Consider the following 23,197-nt stretch of genomic DNA (forward strand, 5'->3'; position numbering starts at 1 on the left):
CCTCCTGCTTCTACACACCTTTGTTGGCCGTGATGAGCTCCCCCTTACCACTAAACAGGTCAAGAGATCCTTTTTCCTTTTGAATCTGCGAGCAAATATCTTCAAATGTGGGTAGTTTGTTGACTCTTAGGATATGCTTCAAGAGGTCATTGAAGGCTGGATTTAGAGTGAGGAGGAGACCAAAGATCTTGTCTTGCTCCTTTTGTTCATTCAGCACCACCGAATCCCACGAACTAGGTCGTAAAGCGTCAAGCTCGGACCAAAGTGCTCTAAATTTTCCAAGATGTTTCATAAACTCCAAATCCTCTTGGGTGAGGTGGTTAATGGCTTTCTTGACTTTAAAGACTCTTGTCAAGTTAGAGAAAATACCGTACACATTCTTGAGTTTCTCCCAAAGTTCTCTAGCCATCTCGCACTATGAGTAGGCTTCAAGAATCGGAGTGTCAAGCGAGTTTTGGAGAACTGAAAGAACCACTTGGTCCTCTTGAAACCATTTTGCTTTCCTTTCAGCCTCCTCTTCTTCCACCTCAGTAGTATCCTTCTCATCTCCTTTAGAGATCTCCTTTGGTGTATAGTCTCCTTCGACATGACTCCAAAGTCCTCGACCTCCAAGGGCAGTTCTTGTGGTTCTTGTCCACAGCAAGTAGTTTGTTCCCTTGAGAACAACTGGGGTAACAATGGGTTTAGAATTATCCATTGAGTAAAGTAAAGAGAAATCAAAGAAGAGTAACAAGTAGAGATCTTAGTGAAGAAAGTAGAATAGAATGATGAGATTGAACGGTAAAGAATCGAAGAACATGCTCTGATATCATGTTAGAATTAACAGAAGAGATTTGTAGTTTGAGTAGATGAGAGAGAGTTTTGTGTGTTGAACAAAGAGAATGTGAGAAAAGATAAGATTCTATTAGAATATCCTTTTACAACATGTGAATACAACCTTAAATAGATGAACCAACTAGGGCAACCCCTTTTACCAAAATAGAAACAAACGATAGAGACATTAAGAGAGAGAGAGAAGCGTTCCCAAGCTGATAGCGACCCCTCCGAAGTCAACTTGCTCACCCGTGACTCTTTTTCTCTTCTTCTTCCTAACAGCTAGATTAGAGACTTCTCGAACACATGATGGGCTTGATGGACTTCACTTCTTCTCTTCTCTTTGTGTCATCAAGAGGCCCGGCCTTATTGTAAGTGTGTACGGACGTCCGTACGGTATGGTCGGCCCTCCGACTTTAGCTTGATCAATACATTGTCTCTCGATTAATGTGTCCTAGTCTCTCATGCCATCGTTCAGCATCAGTTGAAACAGAGGTCTGGAGACACTTCATATTCTCAACCTCCATGAGAACCTTGTAGAGCCGGTTTCACGATCTTGTGGCACTAACAAGTAATTTCCCTTTATTATCATGGAGAGTTAAAATATTGTTTTGCATTCGGACTTCACATCCAGACTCAGTTGCCTGTCCAAGACTGATGATATTACTTTTCAGCTTTGGTATATAATAAATGTCGGCCAAGACCTTGTGATCACCACTCTTTCTGACGAATAGTATAAACCCTTTTCCCATAATGTCAACTCTTGAGTCATCACCAAACCGGACATTCCCTGTTATTGTTTCATCCAGTTTGTTAAAGAACGCCCTGTTGCCAGTCATGTGATTACTTGCCCCATTATCGAGGTACCAAACGTTGGCAACATCTATTTGATACTCGTACTTCTTTGGTCTCACTTTCTCCTCATTGAGGTAAACCATCTCATGCATCATCAACTCCTCAGCTTCTTGTGTTGAATCATCGTTATTCTCATGAATTTCTTGCAGTTTTAACAATCTATCAGGGCAATCATACGCCATGTGCCCCAGCTTATCACATCTAAAGCAAACAATTCTTGACTTATCTTGAGGTCCTCGGTCATTCTGTCTCCCACGACCTTGTCCTCTTCCTCTACCAAAAATGCGACCACCTCGTCCTCTGTTATTGCTTGCAGGCTCATGATACGATTGAGAATCGTTATTCGCATACATGAGTTTCCCTTGATCCTCTAAGTGATTCTCTTCTTCATTGATCCTCTCCTCATAGGCTTTCAATCTTCCTACTATGTCTTCGAAGCTTGTTTTGTTGAGGTCGAGTACCTGTTCAAGAGAGGCGATGATATGGATGTACTTGCGTCGAGGAAGAATGTTAAGAAATTTCTTGACAAGCTTTGAATCCTCAAAAGATACTCCTAAAGCAGATGACTTAGACGCAAGCTCTGTTAACTTTCCCGAAAAATCATCAATTGTATCAGTTTCTTTCATCCTTATTCTCTCGAAACTTGAAAGCAAGGTTTGAAGTCTCGCTTCTTTGACTCTCTCAGCTCCCATATACTTTGTTTTGATTGAAGCCCAAATCTCTTTTGCGGTCTTAAGGCGACCTACCTGCAAGACTAGGTTTTCCGGTATGGATTGGAATATGAGTACTCTTGCTAGGTCATTCTTCTCTTCATCAGTTGATCCAGGTTCTATTGTCTCCCAGACCTTGTGAACCTTGAGCATGGCATCCATTCGCATTACCCATACGGTGTAGTTTGTCATGGTGAGGACGGGGCATTGGATGGACGAAAGTCCTCTTTCCTTCACGTTGTTTACAGCTGCCGTCACCGGTATGATGTCTGACATGATCTCACAATCCTTGATTCAATTGTTTATGCTCTGATACCAAATATAGAATCAAGAACTCAAATAAAAAAACTCTTTCTTTATTATTTTAGTGAAACTTGCTCAAAACACTAAGCTGTCTCTCACACAGAATTCTCTTAGCTCTCAAGCTTACAAATCTCTCTCTCACAATAGAAAAACCAAAACACACGGCTTCTATTTTATAAGCTTTTAGAATCCTATTTTTCCTTTTCCTTTAAAGGATAATTTCCTAAACTTTCTCCTAAGAATATGTTAAGATCTCAATTTAAACATATTCTAGTTCTAGCCGCTTTTAGGTTTGCTTGGTCTTCAAGCTTAACTCAACATCGCTTTGGTCTCGGTGAGAGTACCATCATCCATTTGGTCATTCATTTCTTGAAAGTTTAAAATACGTCTCTGTTGGGCCTATTACCGATCTGTCGGCCCATTATCTTTAGCCCAAATAGCTAATTATCTTTAGCCCAAATAGCTATAATTGCATGTGCCATTTGTCAAGTTAACAACCTTTGATTTCAAAATGGAAAAACATTTCCAGAAAAGAATTTAAAGAGAATATAGTACTGCAAAATACGTTGATGGAATCGAACCATAACTAACAAGTAAGAACGAATGACGTATACTTGGGGTCAGCATGTATTTTGGGTGAAACGCTTAAACTGAACCTGTTGGGAGATTTGGCAATTTTTCGATGTACCGGGTTTTAAGAAGCCAAACCGGTTACGAACCATTTGTTATAGGTTTTGGGCATTCGGTTATTCAGTGTATAGAACCGAATTTAATTTGTGCTGGTTCGACTCGGTTGGGTTTAGTTAGTAGGCACTGAGTAAGATATTTTTGGGTGATGTGAGAAAGGGGTAAATTCGTATTTTAGATATTCACGGTGTTATCTCTACTTATAGAGAGAGCGTCGAGACAGAAGGCTCTTTTTATATACACAGCATTGCCTCTTCCTCCTACTTCAGCTGCTTCTCTGATTTTATCTCTCTCTCTCTCTTCACTCTCAGATACCTTTTTTTTTTTTTGTGAGCTTCGAACAAAAAGCTCTCAGATCCACAAGAGTCAGAGGCTCATCTCTTCTTTGATCTTGGTTTATGAGGTAAGATTCCTCACTCCTGCAACATCTCTTTCTTTCCTCCCTCTGATTAATGGATTGATTTCTTCTTTTATGACGAAATCTTGAATTTGTTCGTCGGTTATTGTTTTCAATTCGGGTTTGATTTGATGTTTCTACCTTTGGTGGATGAGACTCCATTCCGGTTGATTGAATTCGATTTAAAGATGCTTAGGGATTTGTGAAATATCGGGTTCGCCGCCGATTCGGGTTCTTCTTTAGAATATGGAATTGAATTAGACTGTGTTCGTTTCTGAATCAATATTTTCCGTTCAGTGTTAATCTGTGGGAATGGTTCATGTTTGCGAAATGTGTGTGTGTGTGTGTTTTAATTTCGATTTCTAGGGTTTCTTCTTATGATTGGAATAACAAAATTTCGTTTTCTTTATCATTTTTTTTAATAAGGATTGTTCTCTGTTCTTGGTTATTTCACCCTGAACAACTTGCTAATCTGTTTCCTTTTGTTTGTCCTGCAGCTCGAAGGAGAAACCCACTCTCGGGTTAGTCATTTCTCTTCTTTTCGAGTTTTTTTTTATAGGATAAGTTTTTGACTCGTTTGTGTTGTTCTTGTTTGAGCGATCCGGTTGCTCTTTGTTTGAACTATAGTAGTAGTATTTTATTTACAATTAAGGTTGAAGTTGATTTTTTTTCAACTAGTGAATCTTGTCCTATAGTTTGTTGTTTGAAACCCTAAAGTTATCAGATAGTTAGAGTTTTAGAGATTTTAAGTGTTTAAGTTATTCGTTTGACTATTGTGCAGTTTTATTTTTAGTTTTTATCTTTTACTGCTGAGTTTTTAGCATTTTCTTTCTTTGGATAACATGTATACTTAGAAGTTGTTCTTATTTATATATGAGCAGAGGTACGCGGATTAAGACCCGCAAACGGAATATTGCTGCTCCTCTGGACCCTGCAGCCTTCTCTGATGCAGTGGTCCAGATTTACCTGGATAATGCTGGTGATCTGGTATGTTTGCTGTTTGCTTTCCAGATTTTGATGTACTACTTGTTGTTACATGTGTTTGCTCTATAAACTTATAGCTCTTGTTTGATTGCTTTAGGAACTTGTTGCCAAAAGTATTGAATCATCAGATCTTAATTTCACAAGATATGGTGACATCTTCTTTGAGGTAAGTTTACAAACAAATCTTTGTGGACATTTCCTTGGTGATCTTTTTTCCTAAAAACCTTTTTCTTACTATAATCTTTAATCTTGACATTAATGGTGTACTCCTATTCCCCTGTTTCCAGTGTCTTGCTAAGCCTAAGAGTAACTTGTGTATTTGATCACATCATGTACGCGTGCATAGCAACTTCTTGTCTCTTTGACAAGAGGGGCTCATGATACTAGGATCAAACACTGTCTTGTTTTGTGATTCTGATGTCCACTTGTATGGAAGCATATGTGTAAAATCTATTTGTGCCTATGTGTAAAATTTGTTAGTGGCGCCTGTAAAGATCTTCCTGGTTTTTTCTTTTATTGTTATCGTGGTTCTGTTTTCTTCTATTCATGGGATGTTTGTTTTAAAATTTATTATGTCTGCTGCTGGTTTTGTCTGTTTTTTTTTTTTTTTTTTTTTTAAATGAGTTTTGATTGAGATAGCTTGTGTTTAAGGTTATATTCATAGGAGGACGCACGCAACCTGGAACAGTGAAATCTGATGAAGGAGAACGCCATACGTACTCTGTAATTGACTGTGAACCCAAGCGGGAAGCCATATTACCATCTGTAGTCTATATACAGAAAATTCTGCGGAGGAAGCCTTTCCTCATAAAAAACCTTGAAAATGTTACTCGGAGATTCCTGCAGTCACTGGAGCTTTTTGAGGAAAATGAAAGGAAGAAGCTTGCTATCTTCACAGCACTTGCCTTTTCCCAGAAGCTCTCAGGATTACCTCCAGAAACTGTCTTCCAGCCATTACTCAAGGATAATCTCGTTGCCAAAGGGATAGTGCTCACTTTTGTAACAGATTTCTTCAAGGAGTATTTGGTTGAGAACAGTCTTGAAGACTTGATCTCTATTCTGAGGCGTGGCAAGATGGAAGACAACCTTATGGATTTCCTACCACCTGTAAGGCGATCTGCTGAAAGTTTTGCAGAGCATTTCACGTGAGTTTCATTCAGTTATATTACAGTCCCTCGTTGGTAACATGTTGATGCTTCTTTAGCTCTGACTGCATGCATTTCCGAAATTTGATTTGTTGAAGTTTATTACATGGCGGAAAACTGCATGAATATTTAAAATCGGTGTCATTGTCCATCATTCTGTTTAGCTACCTAACTAAGAAAGTATGAATCTGACTACTATATGTTTATAGTAATGTGATTTTGTTTTTCAGCTATCGCAATTAATTTATTCATTCATCAAGCATATTGTACAGATGCTGCTGCTAATGCTATACTCCTCTTTCGTCTGCCTTTTCATTCTGTGTCTGCGATTTTTTTTTTCTGTATTTAGTACAATGAATTGAAATAACGTGTTTACCTCTTGGATTTTTAGGAATGAGGGATTGACCGATCTAGTGGAGTACCATTCAAAGAAAATGTTTGAGGTGAAACTGAGGGAAATCAAAACCGTTCTAACAAGCAAGGTCACAGAGGAGGAGAGTAATGTAGACGAAGTCATTGAATCTGTGAAGCAACAGATCAAAGATGCTAAGCTGCCTGACATTGAGGTTGTGCGTGTTGTTTGGGATGGTTTAATGGATGCTGTTCAGTGGTCTGGAAAAAATCAGCAGCAAAATGCTAACTCTGTTCTGCGCCAGGTAAGATTCTATGGATATGAGAACCCAGTCATTCAATTCATACTTATCCTGTTATATAAGAGCTTCGTATAGTCTGTTATTCCACAAACTGCAAATGACTTTTGTGCTAATTTTTAGTTGATTGGTAGTCATGAATAAAAAAGAAGTGGAAGTCGTGAATAATGAAATCATTAGGGAAAATCGCTTTTGATGTCTTATTAGCCTTGAAATAATATGTGATCCCTCTTATGGTCCCTTTATCTCTTGATTTTTGACCTGTGTAGGTGAAAACATGGGCTCCGCTTCTGAACATCTTCTGCAGCAGCGGAAAGCTAGAGCTGGAACTGATGTACAAAGTTCAAATGCAATGCTACGAGGATGCAAAGCTTATGAAAGTTTTCCCAGAAGTAGTGAGGTCGCTCTATGAACTCGATGTCCTCGCTGAAGACACCATTCTCCACTGGTTCCGTAAAGGAACCAACTCAAAGGGCAGGTATGTAATTAGTTCCATGACATAATGTGAAGCTTTGTTATTGTAAGTTGTAACTAAAAAATTCATCTTGATGTTTTCTTGTGGTGAATGTTGCAGGCAAACCTTTGTGAAAAGCTTAGAGCCATTTGTGAATTGGCTTGAAGAGGCGGAGGAAGAAGAGTGATTGATCGATCTATGTTCCTAATAAACAAGCAATGAAGACAATAATAATTCCGAGTTTCTTCTGTCACTTCGATATTTACTGCACTCTGCTTTGTATTTTGGCAATAAGTCCACTTTGGAGTTTATTGTTTCATTTTCAATTTTTTTTTTGGTTTTGATGACTCTGTTTTCCTATATTGTTTTTGGATTCTTTTGCAAACGGATTTAGGCAAAAGCAAAAGCTGTTTTACTTATGGTTTATTCGGTTTTTCACTTTTCCTCGGCACTTTATTGTACTTTGTTCTGCATTTTGGTTTAATTGTACTGTTTTTTTTGGTTATGGATGAGATGACAACAACAACAAAAAATCATATCAGCAAAAATGAAAAGTTTTTAGAACACTCAAAAAACACTTTTTATATTGTCAACAGATGGATTTATTAGCATCCAAAATTACAAAAGAGACTGAAGAAAGACGACACAGACAAGAAAAACTACAGCAAGATCTACATGAAGTATAGGAGAAAACATGGTCACACCTACCAACTATACTATTGTATCTTCAACTACACGAAGTATATATATTACATGGCCACATGCATCAACTATATGACGTTATGTGATCAACATCATAGATATATAATCCGGTACACCAGTTGACTGACTCCGGCGAAGACTGGTGTTGACTCCGGCATTGACTCCGGCATTGACTTTAAAAATGTATTCTAAACTTTTTTTTATTTTTTAAAAACTTATATTAAATTATTAATGGTTTTTCATGATTAAAAACATATTCAATTCAATATCTTAATATATTTATATATCTCTAATGTATTCATTTTTATAATTAGTTAATTTTTATTGTTAAAGCTAAACTAATAGTTAAATAAAAATCATTGATAATATAAAGGTATTTGCAAAATTACTCTTATTCTATACCCTTTTACAAACATACCCTCAAATCAAATATATTGTTTTGCTAAAATGAATTTTTTGTATGTTTATCTTTTATATATTATAAGTAAATATTGTGAGTTTTGTTGTTGTTTACATGTTATTAAGAGTATGTAAATTTTATAGTAAAAGTATCTAAAATTCTATACAACATTTACCATGCAAACTTTAGAATAAAGAGTTATATACTCAATCTTTTGCATATTATTTTTTCTAATGAATGTAGTTGAATTTGATTTTATTGATTTTGTAGTATTTAAATAATTATTAATGATTTTTATTTAATCATTAATTTAGCTTTTAAAAAAATTAACTAATTATAAGAATGAATACATTAGAGATATATAAAAATATTTAGATATTAAATTGAATATATTTTTTTAATCATGAAAAACCAAAAAATCTTATATATAATATTTATTATTTTTGATTTTTAATAGAAAAATAAATTTTTAATACATTTTTTTTGGTCAACACCGGAGTCAACGTCAGTTTTCGCCGGAGTCAGTCGACCGGTGTACCGGATTATATGTCTATGGTGTTGTCTACATAACGTCATATAGTTCATGCATGCAGCCATGTAACACATATACTTCATGTAGTTGAGTATACAATAGTATACTTGGTATGTGTGACCATGTATTCTCCTATACTTCGAGTAGTTAGCCATCTTTCACCCTAAGAGCTATTCCAGTAGCTATTCCACACACCTTGCTTAAACTGCAATTACAGAATGCAGGATCCCTAAACTTATTATTGACAGAAAGATATACAAATTGATACTATCTAAATTGGAAAAAAACTTAAAGAGTCAATAAAATGACTGACTTAGTAATTGGTCGATGCACTGCAATAATAACTGGAAGTTTCTTATTAGATGCCATATATATCCCATTTATCCTGAAACAAAACAAAGAAAAAATTGGTAGTTTAGATAAGCGAATAACATGAGAGAAAGGAAAAGAGGTGAAGAGCTCAAAGAACCCAAATGCGGAGAGAGAGAGAGACAGAGCCTATACAAGTGAAGAACTGGGGCATTCACGAGCATAATGTCCTCTTCCTTTACATTTTTAGCATAAATGGCGAGACTCTCTGCTCTTTGACTCGCTTATGCTCGATGAAGGATTCGGGCATTCACGTGAGAAATGCCCTTCTTCCCTACTGCCTATGCTGGAAGATTCAGGGCAGTGACACTAAGAATACCCTTCTCCCGCACACTTAAAGCATGATGGACTGACAAAATCTGAATCATCGTAGTGTCTACCACATGCCTAGAGATCAAAATTATATATTAACAAATTCTGTATCCATTTCCTAAGCTCTGTTGGAGATCAATCTTTGATTAATCCACAAATTGGTATCAACAGAGAAATTGAAGAAGAAGAGCGTCGATGTGTTTCTAAGAAGAAGAGAAGTCATGTTTGTAAGAAGAAGAAGAAGAAGGGGTAAGGTGTTGGGCCTGTTTTGGTTAGTCAAGCCCATATGTTAATGGGTAGTTGTTAGCTAATGAAACTATAGGTTAAAAGCTTAACCTAAGTATAAATATGTTGTAAGGTGTATAATGAATGTTAAAAAAAAAGTTTAAGATAAGAGACAAAGAGACTGTTAAAAACAGTAACAAAGAACATGGTATCAGAGCTCGGTCGATTCCGGTGAACGTAATCCTACAAGTTTCATGGAACAAATGTCAATACAAATGAAGAGCATGAGAAGACAATGCAAGATCTGTAAGAAGAACAACCACAATGAAGGTGACTGCTACCTTTCTCAAAACTATGAATCCCAGTTCTTTAGCAAGCAATTTAGACCAAGGAAGAGTTGTTTTGCATGCGGAGAACATGGTCACATAGTAAGAAAATGTCAAAAAGGCTAAAACAACCAGAACTAGAAGAGGGGACTGGTTTGTTTAGCGCAACACAAGTGATGGCTCATACAAACAGTGATGAAATCTGGTTAATAGACAGTGGTGCCACAAACCATATGACCAAGGAAGAAAGACTATTTACAAAAATAGACAAAGCGGTTCAAGTTCCTATCAGGATTGGAAATGGATAAAGAATAATGACTACAGGGAAGGGAGACATAGAAGTGATGACAAAGAACGGAGTAAGAGCTATTAAGGATGTTCTACTTGTCCCTGAGATAGACAAAAATCTTCTAAGTGTTCCACAGATGACAAGAAATGGTTATAAGGTCGTGTTTGAAGACAACAAATGTACAATATACAATCAAGGAAGGGAAAAGATTGCAGAAGTAGAGAGGATAAGAAATGCTTACTTGTTACGAATGCAGTTAGCTGAGGAGAGTGTAAGGGTGGCCACTAAGGAGAATTTTTCTGAACTTTGGCATAAAAGACTCGGACATTCTGGTTTCCACAACTTACAAAACCTGCAGGCAAATCAGATGGTCAAAGGCCTACCAAACTTCAAAGTAATTCAGGAAGTATGTGAAGCATGTGTGAAAGGGAAACAATGCAAAGAAGAATTTCCTAGAATCTCAGAAAATAAGAGCAGAGAAGTGCTAGATTTAATTCACACAGACATATGTGGACCAATGCAAACTCCATCTTGTAATGGAAGTGTGTATATACTTACCTTTACAGATGATTTCTCACATATGTTATGGGTGTACTTTCTGAGGCTGAAGTTAGATACATTTGCAACCTTCAAGAAGTTTAAGAGTATGGTGGAAACTCAAACTGGCAAAAGAATAAAGAAAATCAGGTCAGATAGAGGAGGTGAATTCAAGTCAGAGCAATTTTCAAGTTACTTAGAGGCAAATGGCATAGAAAGGCAGTTCACTGTGGCCTACTCACCACAACAAAATGGAGTTGCTGCGAAGAAACAGGACTCTGTTGGACATGGCAAGAAGCATGTTAAAAGACAAAGGAATGCCAGATGTGTTCTGGGCTGAAGCTATATTTACAGCAACTTACCTTCAAAACAGACTCCCCACCAAGGCTTTAAACCAGAAAACACCGCTTGAGGCCTGGAGTGGTCACAAACCCTCTGTTGGTCATCTTAAGGTTTTTGGCTGTGTTTGTCATGTGTGGATACCTGCACCTAGAAGAAGGAAACTGGATGACAGGTCAGAGAAGGCAGTGTTTATGGGATATAGCACCATAAGTAAGGGTTATAGAGTGTATGTCCTAAGTACAAAAAGGATAGAAGTTTCAAGAGATGTAGTGTTTGAAGAACACAAGAGTTGGAATTGGCAAACTCAAGAAGAAGAAGTAGAGAGAAATGAGAACTCTCCAAACAAGACTAGCCCATCTCAGAAAACGGATGTGGAAATACCAAGAAGAAATGAAACTAGTCCATAAACTAGAACAAATATCAGAGATGAAAGACAAGGTATAAGTCCCATACCTTTTCAATTAAGTGGAGGAGAAACTGAGCGTAGGAGCTCTTCTCGTGTCGTTCACAAAGTCAGAAGACTGGATGATGTGTATCATGATACAGAGGAACAAGGGGAAGACTTGAATCATGTTGCAGAAGCATGTTACCTTACATGGGAGGAACCTTCTACATTTGAAGAAGCTATAAATAGCAAGGAATGGAGGATTGCTATGGATGATGAAATCTACATCATCAACAAGAATGAGACATGGGAGCTGGTAAGGAAGCCTGAAGGAAAGAAAGTGATCTCAGTCAAATGGATATATAAGGTGAAAACAAACGAATGTGGCGAGATTCAAAAGCTAAAAGCAAGACTGGTGGCAAGAGGGTTTACACAAACCTATGGAGAGGATTATGGTGAAACATTTGCTCCAGTATCCAGACACGACACAATCAGAACTATAATTGCTTTAGCCGCCCAACATAAGTGGAACCTGCACCAAATGGATGTAAAGTCAGCTTTCTTGAATGGAGAAATCACAGAAGAAGTTTATGTTGAACAACCACCAGGGTTTGAGATTGAGGGAGCAGAGAACATGGTTTACAAGCTAAAGAAGGCCTTATATGGATTAAAACAGGCACCTAGAGCATGGTATAGTAAGATTGACTCTTACTTTATGTCACAAGGATGCAAGAGAAGTGACTGTGATGCAGCAATGTACACACTAGAATGCGAAGGTGAAATTATGATCATCAGTTTGTATGTTGATGATCTTATCATTATAGGGAGAAATGAGAAAATGATCAAACAGTTCAAGGAGAATCTGAAGAAAACGTTTGAAATGACTGACCTGGGAAAACTCAAGTACTTTCTTGGGTTTGAGATTACTTACACTGAAGAGGGAGTCTTTCTAAGTCAACGGAAGTATGCTCAACAGTTGTTAGAAAAATTTGGAATGAGAAGCTGCAACCCTGTGAGCACACCTCTAAAGCCAAATGGAAAGGATCAAGGTGAAAGTGAGCTTCTTCCAAATGCAAGACTATATCGAAGCATGATCGGAGGACTATTGTATCTTGCAGCAACTCGCCCTGATCTTGCTTTTGCTGCATCTTACCTGTCTAGGAGTTTGTCTCAGCCTACTGAACAAAACCTACAAGAAGCAAAACGGGTGTTAAGATATATTCAAGGCACTATAGATTATGGATTGACTTTTCATGAGACCAGTCTATTGAGATGAACACACACGACCAACCCTTAGTATATGTCGTTTTATGTTATTTTGTATAGTATTAGGACTTTCCTTATTTGATCTTCCTGTATGCATATAAATAGAATGTAACTAGGTTAATATTCTTTAAGGAATGAGAAACACTCCTTCTCCTATTCTCATCTCGCCGTCTCTCTATTCTCACCCTAGACTCTAAATCTCACATCTTCTTCTTCTCGAATCCTCACTCATTCTCTTTACTCTCACTCGTGATTCATTCTTACATGGTATCAGAGCAGTAACGCTCCTATTCTACAAAATCTCAGTCTGTTTTATTCCGCAAACAAATTCAGTTCGAAAAATCTCTCATGGATCTCAACAAAACCCTAATCATTCCGGTCACACTCAAGGGTGGAAACTACTTGCTTTGGGCAAGGACTACAAAGACAACTTTGTGTGGTCGTGGGCTTTGGAAGCACATTGAGAAGAATGAAGCTACAAAGGAGATCACGACTACAAAAGAAGGAAAGGAGATCGTGGCTTGTGATGGTGACAAATGGTTCCAAGAGAATCAAAGTGTCTTGGCTTTCATCCAAAACTCCTTGGATGCTCCGATCCTTGAGTCATACTCTTACTGTGAGACGGCTAAGGATCTTTGGGATACATTGAAAAATGTATTTGGAAATGTCTCAAACCTCAGCCGTGTGTTTGAGGTAAAGAGAGCCATCAACAACCTTAATCAAGAAGAGATGGAGTTCACCAAACATTTTGGGAAATTCAGATCTCTTTGGGCAGAGTTAGAGATGTTAAGGCCTAACTCAGTGGATCCAGCAGTCCTAAACGAACGTTGTGAGCAAGATAAAGTGTTTGGTCTTCTCTTGACGTTAAACTCATCATACAATGATTTCATCAAGCACATCCTCCGGTCAGATAAACTCCCAAGTCTCGATGATGTGTGCAATCAAATTCAAAAGGAGCATGGCTCAATTGGTCTGTTTGGAGCTAAAGGAGAGCTTATCACCGCTAACAAAGGAGAGGTGGTTGTATCGAACAAGGGGTACTATAAAAGTGATGGGAAGAACCGTGTCATATGTGACCATTGTAAGAAGTCGGGTCATTTCAAGGATAAATGCTGGAATCTTCATCCTCACCTCCGACCAAGAAATGTCAGCCCAAGAGCAAACCAAGCATGTGAACATGGTGAAGGTCAAGCTCAAGTAACAACTCACGCCACTGAAGGTAATGGAGCAGCACTAGCAGCCTCCTCGGAGCTGGTGAGGAGATCTGACCTCGATGCTCTCATAAAGGCTCTAAAAGAGTCTTCGGGTAACGCTTATCTCACCCTTAATGCTATAAAACCTCTTATTGTGGATTCTGGAGCTTCTCACCATATGATTAGTGACTCTAAACTAATTAGTGATATCAAACCAACTTTAGGGAATGTGATCATAGCAAATGAAGATAAGATACCAATTAAGGGTGTTGGAAATTTAAACCTGTTTGATAGAACAACTAAAGCATTTTATATGCCTAGTTTCACATCAAATTTGTTATATGTTAAGAAGGTGACTAATGATCTTAAATGTTATGCAATCTTTGGTCCTATTGATGTGTATTTTCAGGATATTGACACAAGTAGAGTTCTTGGCAAAGGAAGCACTAAAGATGATCTTTATGTGCTTGAGGATTCGAATCTCACTACTGCTTTATCTTCTTGTTTTAAGTCAATAATCGATGAGACAAATGGTTCTATTTGGCATGCTAGACTTGGTCATCCACATTTTCGTGCATTGCAACTAGCTCTACCTAGTTTTTCTTTTAAAAATAATGAATGTGAAGCTTGCATTCTTGATAAACATTGCAAAACAGTTTTTCCCAACTCTTCTACTATGTATGAGCATTGTTTTGATTTAATTCATTAAGATGTGTGGACATCTCCATGCTTGTCTCGTGAAAATCAGAAATATTTTGTTACTTTCATTGATGAAAAATCGAAATATACTTGGTTAACCTTGCTTCCATCTAAGGATAGAGTTCTTGAGGCTTTTCTAAACTTTCAAAATTATGTGACTAACCAATTTAATGCCAAGATAAAGATTTTGAGATCAGATAATGGTGGGGAGTACACAAGTCATATGTTTAAACAACATCTAGCCAAACATGGGATTGTACACCAAACAAGTTGTCCTTACACGCCACAACAAAATGGGGTAGCTGAAAGGAAGAATAGACATCTCATGGAGGTTGCCCAGTCCATGATGTTCCACTCAAATGTACCAAAGAAGTTCTGGGGAGATGCAGTTGTTACAGCTTGCTATCTAATCAATCGAACTCCAACAAAATACTGGGTGATATCTCTCCATTTGAAGTACTTAACAAAATTAAACCATCTATTAATCACTTACGTGTGTTTGGTTGCATATGTTATATTTTAAAACCAGGTGAACAACGTGATAAACTCGATGCTAAGAGTGTCAAGAGCATGTTCATTGGATATTCAACCACACAGAAGGGATATAAATGCTATGAACCAGAAGCTAGAAGAGTCTTGGTGTCAAGGGGTGTAAAATTCTTAGAATCCAAGGGATTCTATGATGAAAAGAATTGGGAAGACTTGAAAGAACTCTCCTGTTCCCAATCTGACAAAGCCAACAATATTCGAATTCTGCTAGAGAGGCTTGGAGTTACAAATAATCAACCTTCACTATCACCTTCGGTCAACATACCACCAATTGGATCTAACAAGGAATCGACTGAGCTGCAGCATCCGGACTCGAAAAATGAAGACGTGAACATTACACCATTAGAACCTGCTCGACAACATCAAGCTGAGGATGACATTGATAATCATGAGGAAACTCTCAACTCTCTTGGTACTGACAAGAGTCAGGACTCTACATCAGCTGATGATCTTACCTCCGAAGGAGAAGAAGCTGAAATAGAAGAGGATCAACATCAGGTTGTGGAGACCAATACTATACCCCTCCGTAGGAGTGAGCGTCTCAAGAAAACTACTCGCGTCTACTATAATAGTCAGGCCGTGGCTCACCCTATACAAGCAGTCTGCACTCTTGCACATCTTCCTATCGAACATCAAGTCTTTCTTACTCAAATAGACCAACATTGGATCCCACAGAGTTATGAGGAAGCTAAGGAACACAAAGTTTGGAGGGATGCTGTGGGAGATGAAACTAATGCTATGGTTAAAGAATCATACATGGGATGAAGCTGAATTGCCGAAGGGGAAGAAAGCCACGACATCTCGGTGGATATTTACTATCAAGTACAAGAGTGATGGGGGGGGGGGGGGTATAGAAAGATATAAAGCCAGGCTTTTAGCTAGAGGATTCACCCAAACCTATGGAGAAGACTACCTTGAGACATTCGCACCAGTTGCCAAACTCCACACGGTAAGAGTAGTTCTTTCACTAGCTGTTAACCTCTCTTGGGATTTGTGGCAGATGGATGTGAAGAATGCATTTCTACAAGGAGAGCTCACGGATGAGGTGTACAATGAGACCACCACCGGGCCTTGAAGACACTATCGGGCCTGGAAAGGTGTTTAAGCTCAGGAAAGCTATCTACGGTCTAAAACAATCACCAAGGGCTTGGTATCACAAACTAAGCTCAACACTTCTTGATAAAGGCTTTAGAAGATCAGAAGCTGATCATACATTGTTCACATATCCAAGCCAAAGAGGTAATATTGTCATTCTCATATATGTTGATGATATTATCATCTCTGGGAATGACAAGGTAGGCATTCAAGATACCAAACAATACTTTAAATCTGTATTTGATATTAAAGATCTTGGAGAACTAAAGTACTTTCTTGGGATAGAAGTATGTCGTTCGGAAGAAGGAGTCTTCTTATCACAAAGAAAGTACACACTTGATCTTTTGAAAGATGTAGGTAAGCTTGGAGCAAGACCTGTTGAAACACCACTCGAAGAAAAATACAAGTCAAACCGTAAGGGGGAGTCCAATGAAGCTCTGTTCGAAGATGTAAAACAGTATCGACGGTTGGTAGGTAAGCTCATTTATCTCACCATAACTCGACCTGATATATGTTTTGCTGTGAACCAGGTAAGCCAACATATGCAAAAGCCAACAGTACTTCATTGGGAGATGGTGAGCCGCATACTCAAGTATCTCAAAGGAGCTCCTGGTCAAGGCATTTGGATGGTATGTAACAAGAATATGGAGCTTGTAGGATACTGTGATGCAGAATATGCTGGAGATCGTGGAGATAGACGCTCAACGACCGGTTACTGTACAATTGTGGGAGGAAACCTCGTTACTTGGAAGAGTAAAAAGCAAAAGGTGGTCTCTCTCTCAAGTGCTGAATCAGAATACAGGGCAATGAGGAAGCTCACAACCGAACTAATGTGGCTCAAAGCTCTCTTAAAGGACCTCGGCATCAACATTCCAAGACCGATCACAATGCACTGCGATAATGAAGCGGTAATTCACATTGCAAACAACTCAGTATTCCATGAAAGGACCAAACACATAGAAGTGGATTGTCATAAAGTCAGGGAACAAGTTCAACTTGGAGTGATTCTACCATGTCACACCGAGAGTTCTGAACAATTGGCAGACATCTTCACCAAAGCAGCAAGTTCAAAGGTTTTTGAGTACATACACTCCAAACTCGGGCTCATGGACCTAACGAAGCCGCAAGTGAAGACCCTAAACTACTGACCCCATACTACTCTTTTTCCCTTAAGTGTGTTTTTGTCCCAAATGGGTTTTATACACTAAGGTTTTTAATGAGGTGGGTGTTCATAGTTCCAAGCTCAACTGTTTCTCACACGGTTAAGCTTGAGGGGGATTATTGAGATGAACACACACGACCAACCCTTAGTATATGTCGTTTTAAGTTATTTTGTATAGTATTAGGACTTTCCTTATTTGATCTTCCTGTATGCATATAAATAGAATGTAACTAGGTTAATATTCTTTAAGGAATGAGAAACACTCCTTCTCCTATTCTCATCTCGCCGTCTCTCTATTCTCACCCTAGACTCTAAATCTCACATCTTCTTCTTCTCGAATCCTCACTCATTCTCTTTACTCTCACTCGTGATTCATTCTTACACAGTCAAGTAGAGTTGATTGGATTCTCTGATTCTGATTTGGGAGGTTGCAAAGAAGATATGCGCAGTACTACGGGTTTGTGTTTTACCTTGGGAAGTGCTGTGTTTACTTGGCAGACACAAAAGCAAGACACCATTGCACAATCTACAGCAGAAGCAGAGTATATGGCGTTGTGTGCAGCCACAAATCATGTGGTTTGGTTGAAGAGACTGCTGGGAGAAATGAGAGTCGACACCACCAAAGCAGTTCCGATCTACTGCGATAACACATCAGCAATTGCCATTGGGAAGAATCCTGTACACCACAAGAGAACCAAACTCATTCAATAAAGTTCCATGTTGTTCGAGAAGCGAACAGAGATGGAATAATCAGTTTAAGACATTGCAGGGGGGAAGAACAGACGTCAGACATTCTTACCAAGCCTCTCGAGACAAAACGGTTTGAGTATCTCCGATCCAAGCTTGGAGTAGTGCAAAATCCAAGCCGAAGAGGAGCTCTTGAGAGAGAACACACACAAGCCCCTCAAAAGGAAGCAAACCTTCACACAAAGGAGAAGATTCAGGTAATCAAAATCAAAGAAAAACAAAAGGTAGATGAGACTGGAGCAGGTACAAGTAAAATGACGAAATTAAAAGAAACAGCAGTACAGTTGAGAAATGAAACAATGAGGAAGAAAGAAAACTTATCTGGGAGGGAGGAGATTGATGGCTTGAATCACTCGCAAGAGATTCTGCAGAACAAGGAGAATCATCAACTTTTAGTTAAGATTGATGAGAATAAAAGAGGAGTCAAGCCAAGAGCCATATCCGAGAAAGTGGAGAGTCAGATGAAACCTGATAAGATGGTGAAGAGTCAGTCGACGAGGGAGCAAGGAAACCAATCGATGAGCTATGCAGATGTTCTAAAAAAGGATATTGTTGTGGCACAGAAAATCAATGGGAGAAATCAGAGGAAACTAGAAAAGGAGAAAGAAGAAAAAGAAAAAAAAAGAAGCCTACTGCCGAATTTGAGGATTAATCAAAAGAATTGAGAAGGAGTGTTGGAGATCAATCTTTGATTAATCCACAAATTGGTATCAACAGAGAAATTGAAGAAGAAGAGCGTCGATGTGTTTGTAAGAAGAAGAGAAGTCACGTTTGTAAGAAGAAGAAGAAGAAGAAGGGTTAAGGTGTTGGGCCTGTTTTGGTTAGTCAAGCCCATATGTTAATGGGTAGTTGTTAGCTAATGAAACTATAGGTTAAAAGCTTAACCTAAGTATAAATATGTTGTAAGGTGTATAATGAATGTTAAAAAAAAAGTTTAAGATAAGAGACAAAGAGGCTGTTAAAAACAGTAACAAAGAACAAGCTCAATTCTGTTTTAGAGACTCCAACTCAATCAAAATCTCAACAACTTACCAGTCCATTATGACCCAGTTGACCACATCTGTAACAAGATACAGTCCATGACGGTGAATGACAAGGCTCGGTACAACAGAGACGGCCTAAGCTTTTACAGACATAGCATTTGATATCCTGGTTAAAGTCCAACTATGGTCAAGATCAGTTGCTTCTTTTTGAATGAAAAATTTTAAACAAGAATGAGAAAATAACAAAACGTTACCTTTAAATCTTCCTGAGAGTAGTCATACTTGCACAAGATCATGTCATGTCCAAGTTCTCCGCATCTTAAACATATGATGTAGGGAATCGTGAGCCTACACGTGTACACTGGAGATGAAGAGTGAAGAAGAAGCACGTGAGGCTAAAACAAGGTGGACGTTACGGAAGTAACTTGTCAACGTCACAGAATAATAAGTCGGCTAAATTCTGTTTGTTAACCGACGTTAGCAGAGTATATGAGTACATGTTTAGCTCTGTATTTTCTTTATGCCAAAAATATCTTAATTTGTTAGAACTATCTGGAACTTTGCTCATCGTTTAGCCGGTTTCTCTCCTTGAGATTCTTGCTGGTGAGATGACGTTGCTGCGTTTATTTTGAACGTTGTATCGTTTATCGTACCTTATATTGAATCATTTCCATTTGAGTTGAGTTACTGATTTATCGTTAACATTGGTATCAGAGCTAGACAAACCTCGGAAACTATGGCGGTTGAGACGAGATCTCAGGTGAATAGACAAGACCTGGGCGGCGATGGAGCTCAGGAAGGTGAAACAGAGACGATCGGAGATACACGGAGTTTACTCGACCGTACTCAGGCGATTGAAAGGGCGATTGCGGAGCAAGATAAGAAGATGGAGAGGAACATCGCTGAAATGATTCACATGATCAAGATGATCCCCGGTCTACAAGCTTCGTCGAGTTGCCAACCAAAGGGAGAACAGAGTCCGATGACGGTTTCAGCGACTCCGAATTCGTATGGTGGAAGTTTTGACCATCATCCTGGCCATTATCTAGTCCTGGCCATTATCTTGGTGTTACATGTTTGGGAAGGGTGGATTTTCCATGGTTTGACGGTGATCGGTTCTCAGAGTGGATCTGTAAGGTAAAGGATTACTTTGTTCTGGATGCTACACCAGACAATTCGAAGGTACGAATGGCATCCATGCACTTTGACAGCCATGCTGCAGTGTGGCATCACGCTCTCATCCAAACGCCTTTTGGTCAGAGCTTGTTATATGATTGGATCTCTTATAAACTTTTGATGAGAGAGAGGTTTGTGGATGTGTTGGAGGATCCGATTGCAGAACTCAAAAACTTACAGGAGACGGCAGGACTTGTTGAGTATCATCAGAAGTTCGAGGCGATCAGGACAAGAGTTCACTCTCGGAGGATTATCCTGTACGGGCATATCTTGCACGACTCCGGCTTGACACCCAAATGCACATCAAGATGTTTCAGCTGCAGACTAAACACAAGTGTTTAGTGTTGGGACGTCTTTATGAGAAAGCTCATCCGGTGGCGAAAGGGCCTTCTCATGGGGGAACACATGCTAAGTTTACCAATAGTGGCAACACGACTTTCGTGGCTAAACCGAACACTCCACACCAAAAGGACGTCGGTCAGGAGGTTGATGGCAATGCGTTACCAAAGCAAGCTAGGAAGTACTTGTCGCAGGAGAAAATGAGCGAGAGAAGGGCTAAAGGGTTGTGTTTCCAGTGTGATGAAAAGTATACGCCTGATCATTACTTAAAACATAAGAAAACACAGGTGTATATGATTGAAGTAGGGGGAGAAGAGGATGATTGTGAACAAGGGGAGGGTCAGGAGTTGGTAGCGGATGATAAAGATATGCCACGAGTTTCAATCAGTGTTGTTGCTGGGATTTCTGATTACCGTACGTTGAAGGTAAGGGGAGTACACAAGAAAAAGGTGATGTTCATTTTGCTTGATACAGGGTTCACATATAACTTCATGGACCCTAGGACAGCAAAGAAACTGGGGGTATCGATACAGACTACATGGATTTCTCGGGTAGCTGTTGCAGATGGTAGTAAACTAAAGGTCCAGGGAAGAGTTTCACAGTTTCAGTGGGAGTTTCAGTGCACCCCTTTTCAAGACGACTTTATGCTTATTCCTCTTGGAGGTTGTGACATTGTTCTAGGAGTGCAATGGTTAGCACCTCTGGGAGAAACCACTTGGAACTTTCAAAACTAGAGATGGGCTTTGGTGGAACAAACAGAGGATTCTGCTTCACGGTATCAAACCTGGTGCAGTAAGATCGGTTAAAGCCAAGAAGTTTAAAAAATATGATGAAGAAGAAGTGCAAGTGTCAATGATTTGTGCTCATGAAGTGATGGAACAGGAAGATATAACGTTATACGCAGTGGAGGTGAGTCGTAGAACAAATGATGATAATTCGGCAATTCTGCAGTTAAAAACGGAGTATGCAGACATTTTTGCAGAGCCTACCGAACTACCACCATTCAGGAAGAACCATGATCATCAGATTGTGTTGCAGACTGGTTCTGATCCAGTCAATTAGAGGCCGTACCACTATGCAGTTTACCAGAAAAACAAAATAGATAAAATTGTGGAGGAGTTGCTAACTGCGGGCACCATCAGAGTGAGCTCAAGTCCCTTCTTTTCACAAGTGGTGTTAGTTAAAAAGAAAGATGATACGTGGAGGTTGTGTGTAGACTACAGGGCATTGAATGGAATTATTGTCAAGAACCGGTTTCCTATTCCTCTCATTAAAGACCTCATGGATGAATTAGGCGGTTCTATGGTATTCTCAAAAATTGACTTGAGAGCAGGCTATCACCAATTCAGAATGGCACCGGAGGATGTGCCTAAGACTGCCTTCAAGACTCACTGTGGGCATTTTGAATACCTGGTCATGCCCTTTGGATTAACAAACGCCCTGCTACTTTTCAAGGCTGGATGAATTCAGTGTTCAAAGACTTTCTACGGAAGTTTGTTCTAATCTTTTTTGATGACATATTGGTTTACAGCCTATCTATGGAGGATCATGTCATTCATCTGGAGCAGGTGTTTCAGTTAATGAGGAGTAACAAGCTATTTGCTAAGGAGAGCAAGTGTGATTTTGCTTCCTCCAAAGTTGAATACCTGGGTCATTACATTGAGGCGGGAGGTGTTTCCACTGACCCTAACAAGGTGAAAGCGGTTGCAGACTGGCCTGTTCCGATGAGTATTAAGCAGCTAAGAGGGTTCTTGGGCTTGGCTGGATACTACAGGCGCTTTGTCAAAACATTTGGGACTATCGCTCGGCCTCTAACTCTTTTGACTAAAAAAGATTCATTTGTTTGGTCAGAAGATGCATTAGCTGCATTTGTCAGTCTTAAAGAGGCACTTTGTCAAGCTCCTGTTCTGGCTTTACCACTATTTGATGAGCCATTTTTAGTCGAGACTGATGCTTGCACTACTGGGATTGGGGCCGTATTGATGCAGAAGGGACATCCACTGGCATTCATCAGTCGTCATTTAAAAGGGAAGCAATTGCAGTTGTCAATCTACGAGAAAGAACTCTTGGCTGTGGTGTTTGCAGTGCAGAAGTAGCGACATTATCTGCTCCCAAATCATTTCATTATCAAGACTGACCAAAGAAGTCTTAAGTATCTGCTGGAGCAACGCTTGAATACTTCCTTGCAACAACAATGGCTGCCTAAACTTCTGGAGTTCGATTATGAGATCCAGTACCGACAAGGAAAGGATAACGTCGCTGACGCACTGTCTCGGGTTGAAGGAGCAGAAGTATTGCACATGGCAATGTCAGTCCTTGAATGTGACCTACTCAAGGACATACAATCTCACTATGAGACTGATGCGGTACTAAAAAAGATCATTGCAGACTTGGAAGCGAATCCTGGAGCCAAGAAACATTATTCATGGGTTCAGTCAGTTTTGAGGAGGAAGAGCAAGATTGTTGTGCCACAGGATACGTCTTTGCGTAACTCTATACTTCAATGGATGCATTGCTCTGGTACTGGTGGTCACTCAGGCCGAGATGCTACTCATCACAAGGTGAAAGGTT

The 23,197-nt window shown here is 39.2% G+C and overlaps 1 protein-coding gene, 1 long non-coding RNA gene and 1 pseudogene across 2 annotated transcripts; 1 reads left to right on the forward strand and 2 right to left on the reverse strand.

The window, feature by feature from the left end:
- The first annotated feature begins 3,246 nt into the window (after positions 1–3,246).
- Positions 3,247–7,503, forward strand: LOC104724037 (uncharacterized). Its single transcript, XM_087478192.1, has 8 exons — positions 3,247–3,771; positions 4,263–4,286; positions 4,647–4,752; positions 4,847–4,915; positions 5,401–5,894; positions 6,286–6,550; positions 6,814–7,022; positions 7,119–7,503. Exons 1-8 carry the CDS (start codon positions 3,767–3,769, stop codon positions 7,183–7,185), a joined length of 1,239 nt encoding a protein of 412 aa, XP_087334318.1. The 5' UTR covers positions 3,247–3,766; the 3' UTR covers positions 7,186–7,503.
- Positions 7,504–8,823: 1,320 nt separating this feature from the next.
- Positions 8,824–19,679, reverse strand: LOC147931039 (uncharacterized; annotated as a pseudogene).
- LOC104732569 (uncharacterized) lies at positions 9,586–18,877 on the reverse strand. The gene is made up of 12 exons (XR_758893.3): positions 18,758–18,877; positions 18,597–18,664; positions 18,181–18,493; positions 17,852–18,057; positions 11,856–11,949; positions 11,623–11,699; positions 11,486–11,524; positions 11,053–11,179; positions 10,933–10,968; positions 10,712–10,815; positions 10,395–10,505; positions 9,586–9,781 (listed from the first exon to the last, which is right to left on the reverse strand). It is a non-coding gene; the product is annotated as an uncharacterized LOC104732569 (long non-coding RNA).
- Positions 19,680–23,197: the final 3,518 nt, after the last annotated feature.

The sequence above is a fragment of the Camelina sativa genome, chromosome 12 (genome assembly GCF_030686135.1).
Source record: "Camelina sativa cultivar CO46 ecotype springtype chromosome 12, ASM3068613v1".
Taxonomy (NCBI): Eukaryota; Viridiplantae; Streptophyta; class Magnoliopsida; order Brassicales; family Brassicaceae; genus Camelina; species Camelina sativa.

What these genes read in the sequence shown, in the direction of transcription:
- LOC104724037 (XM_087478192.1), top strand. An exon ending in AAGGAGAAACCCACTCTCGG is followed by an intron (nt 4,287 to 4,646) that starts GTTAGTCATTTC and finishes ATATATGAGCAG; the next exon opens with AGGTACGCGGATTAAGACCC. An exon ending in GGAACCAACTCAAAGGGCAG is followed by an intron (nt 7,023 to 7,118) that starts GTATGTAATTAG and finishes TGAATGTTGCAG; the next exon opens with GCAAACCTTTGTGAAAAGCT.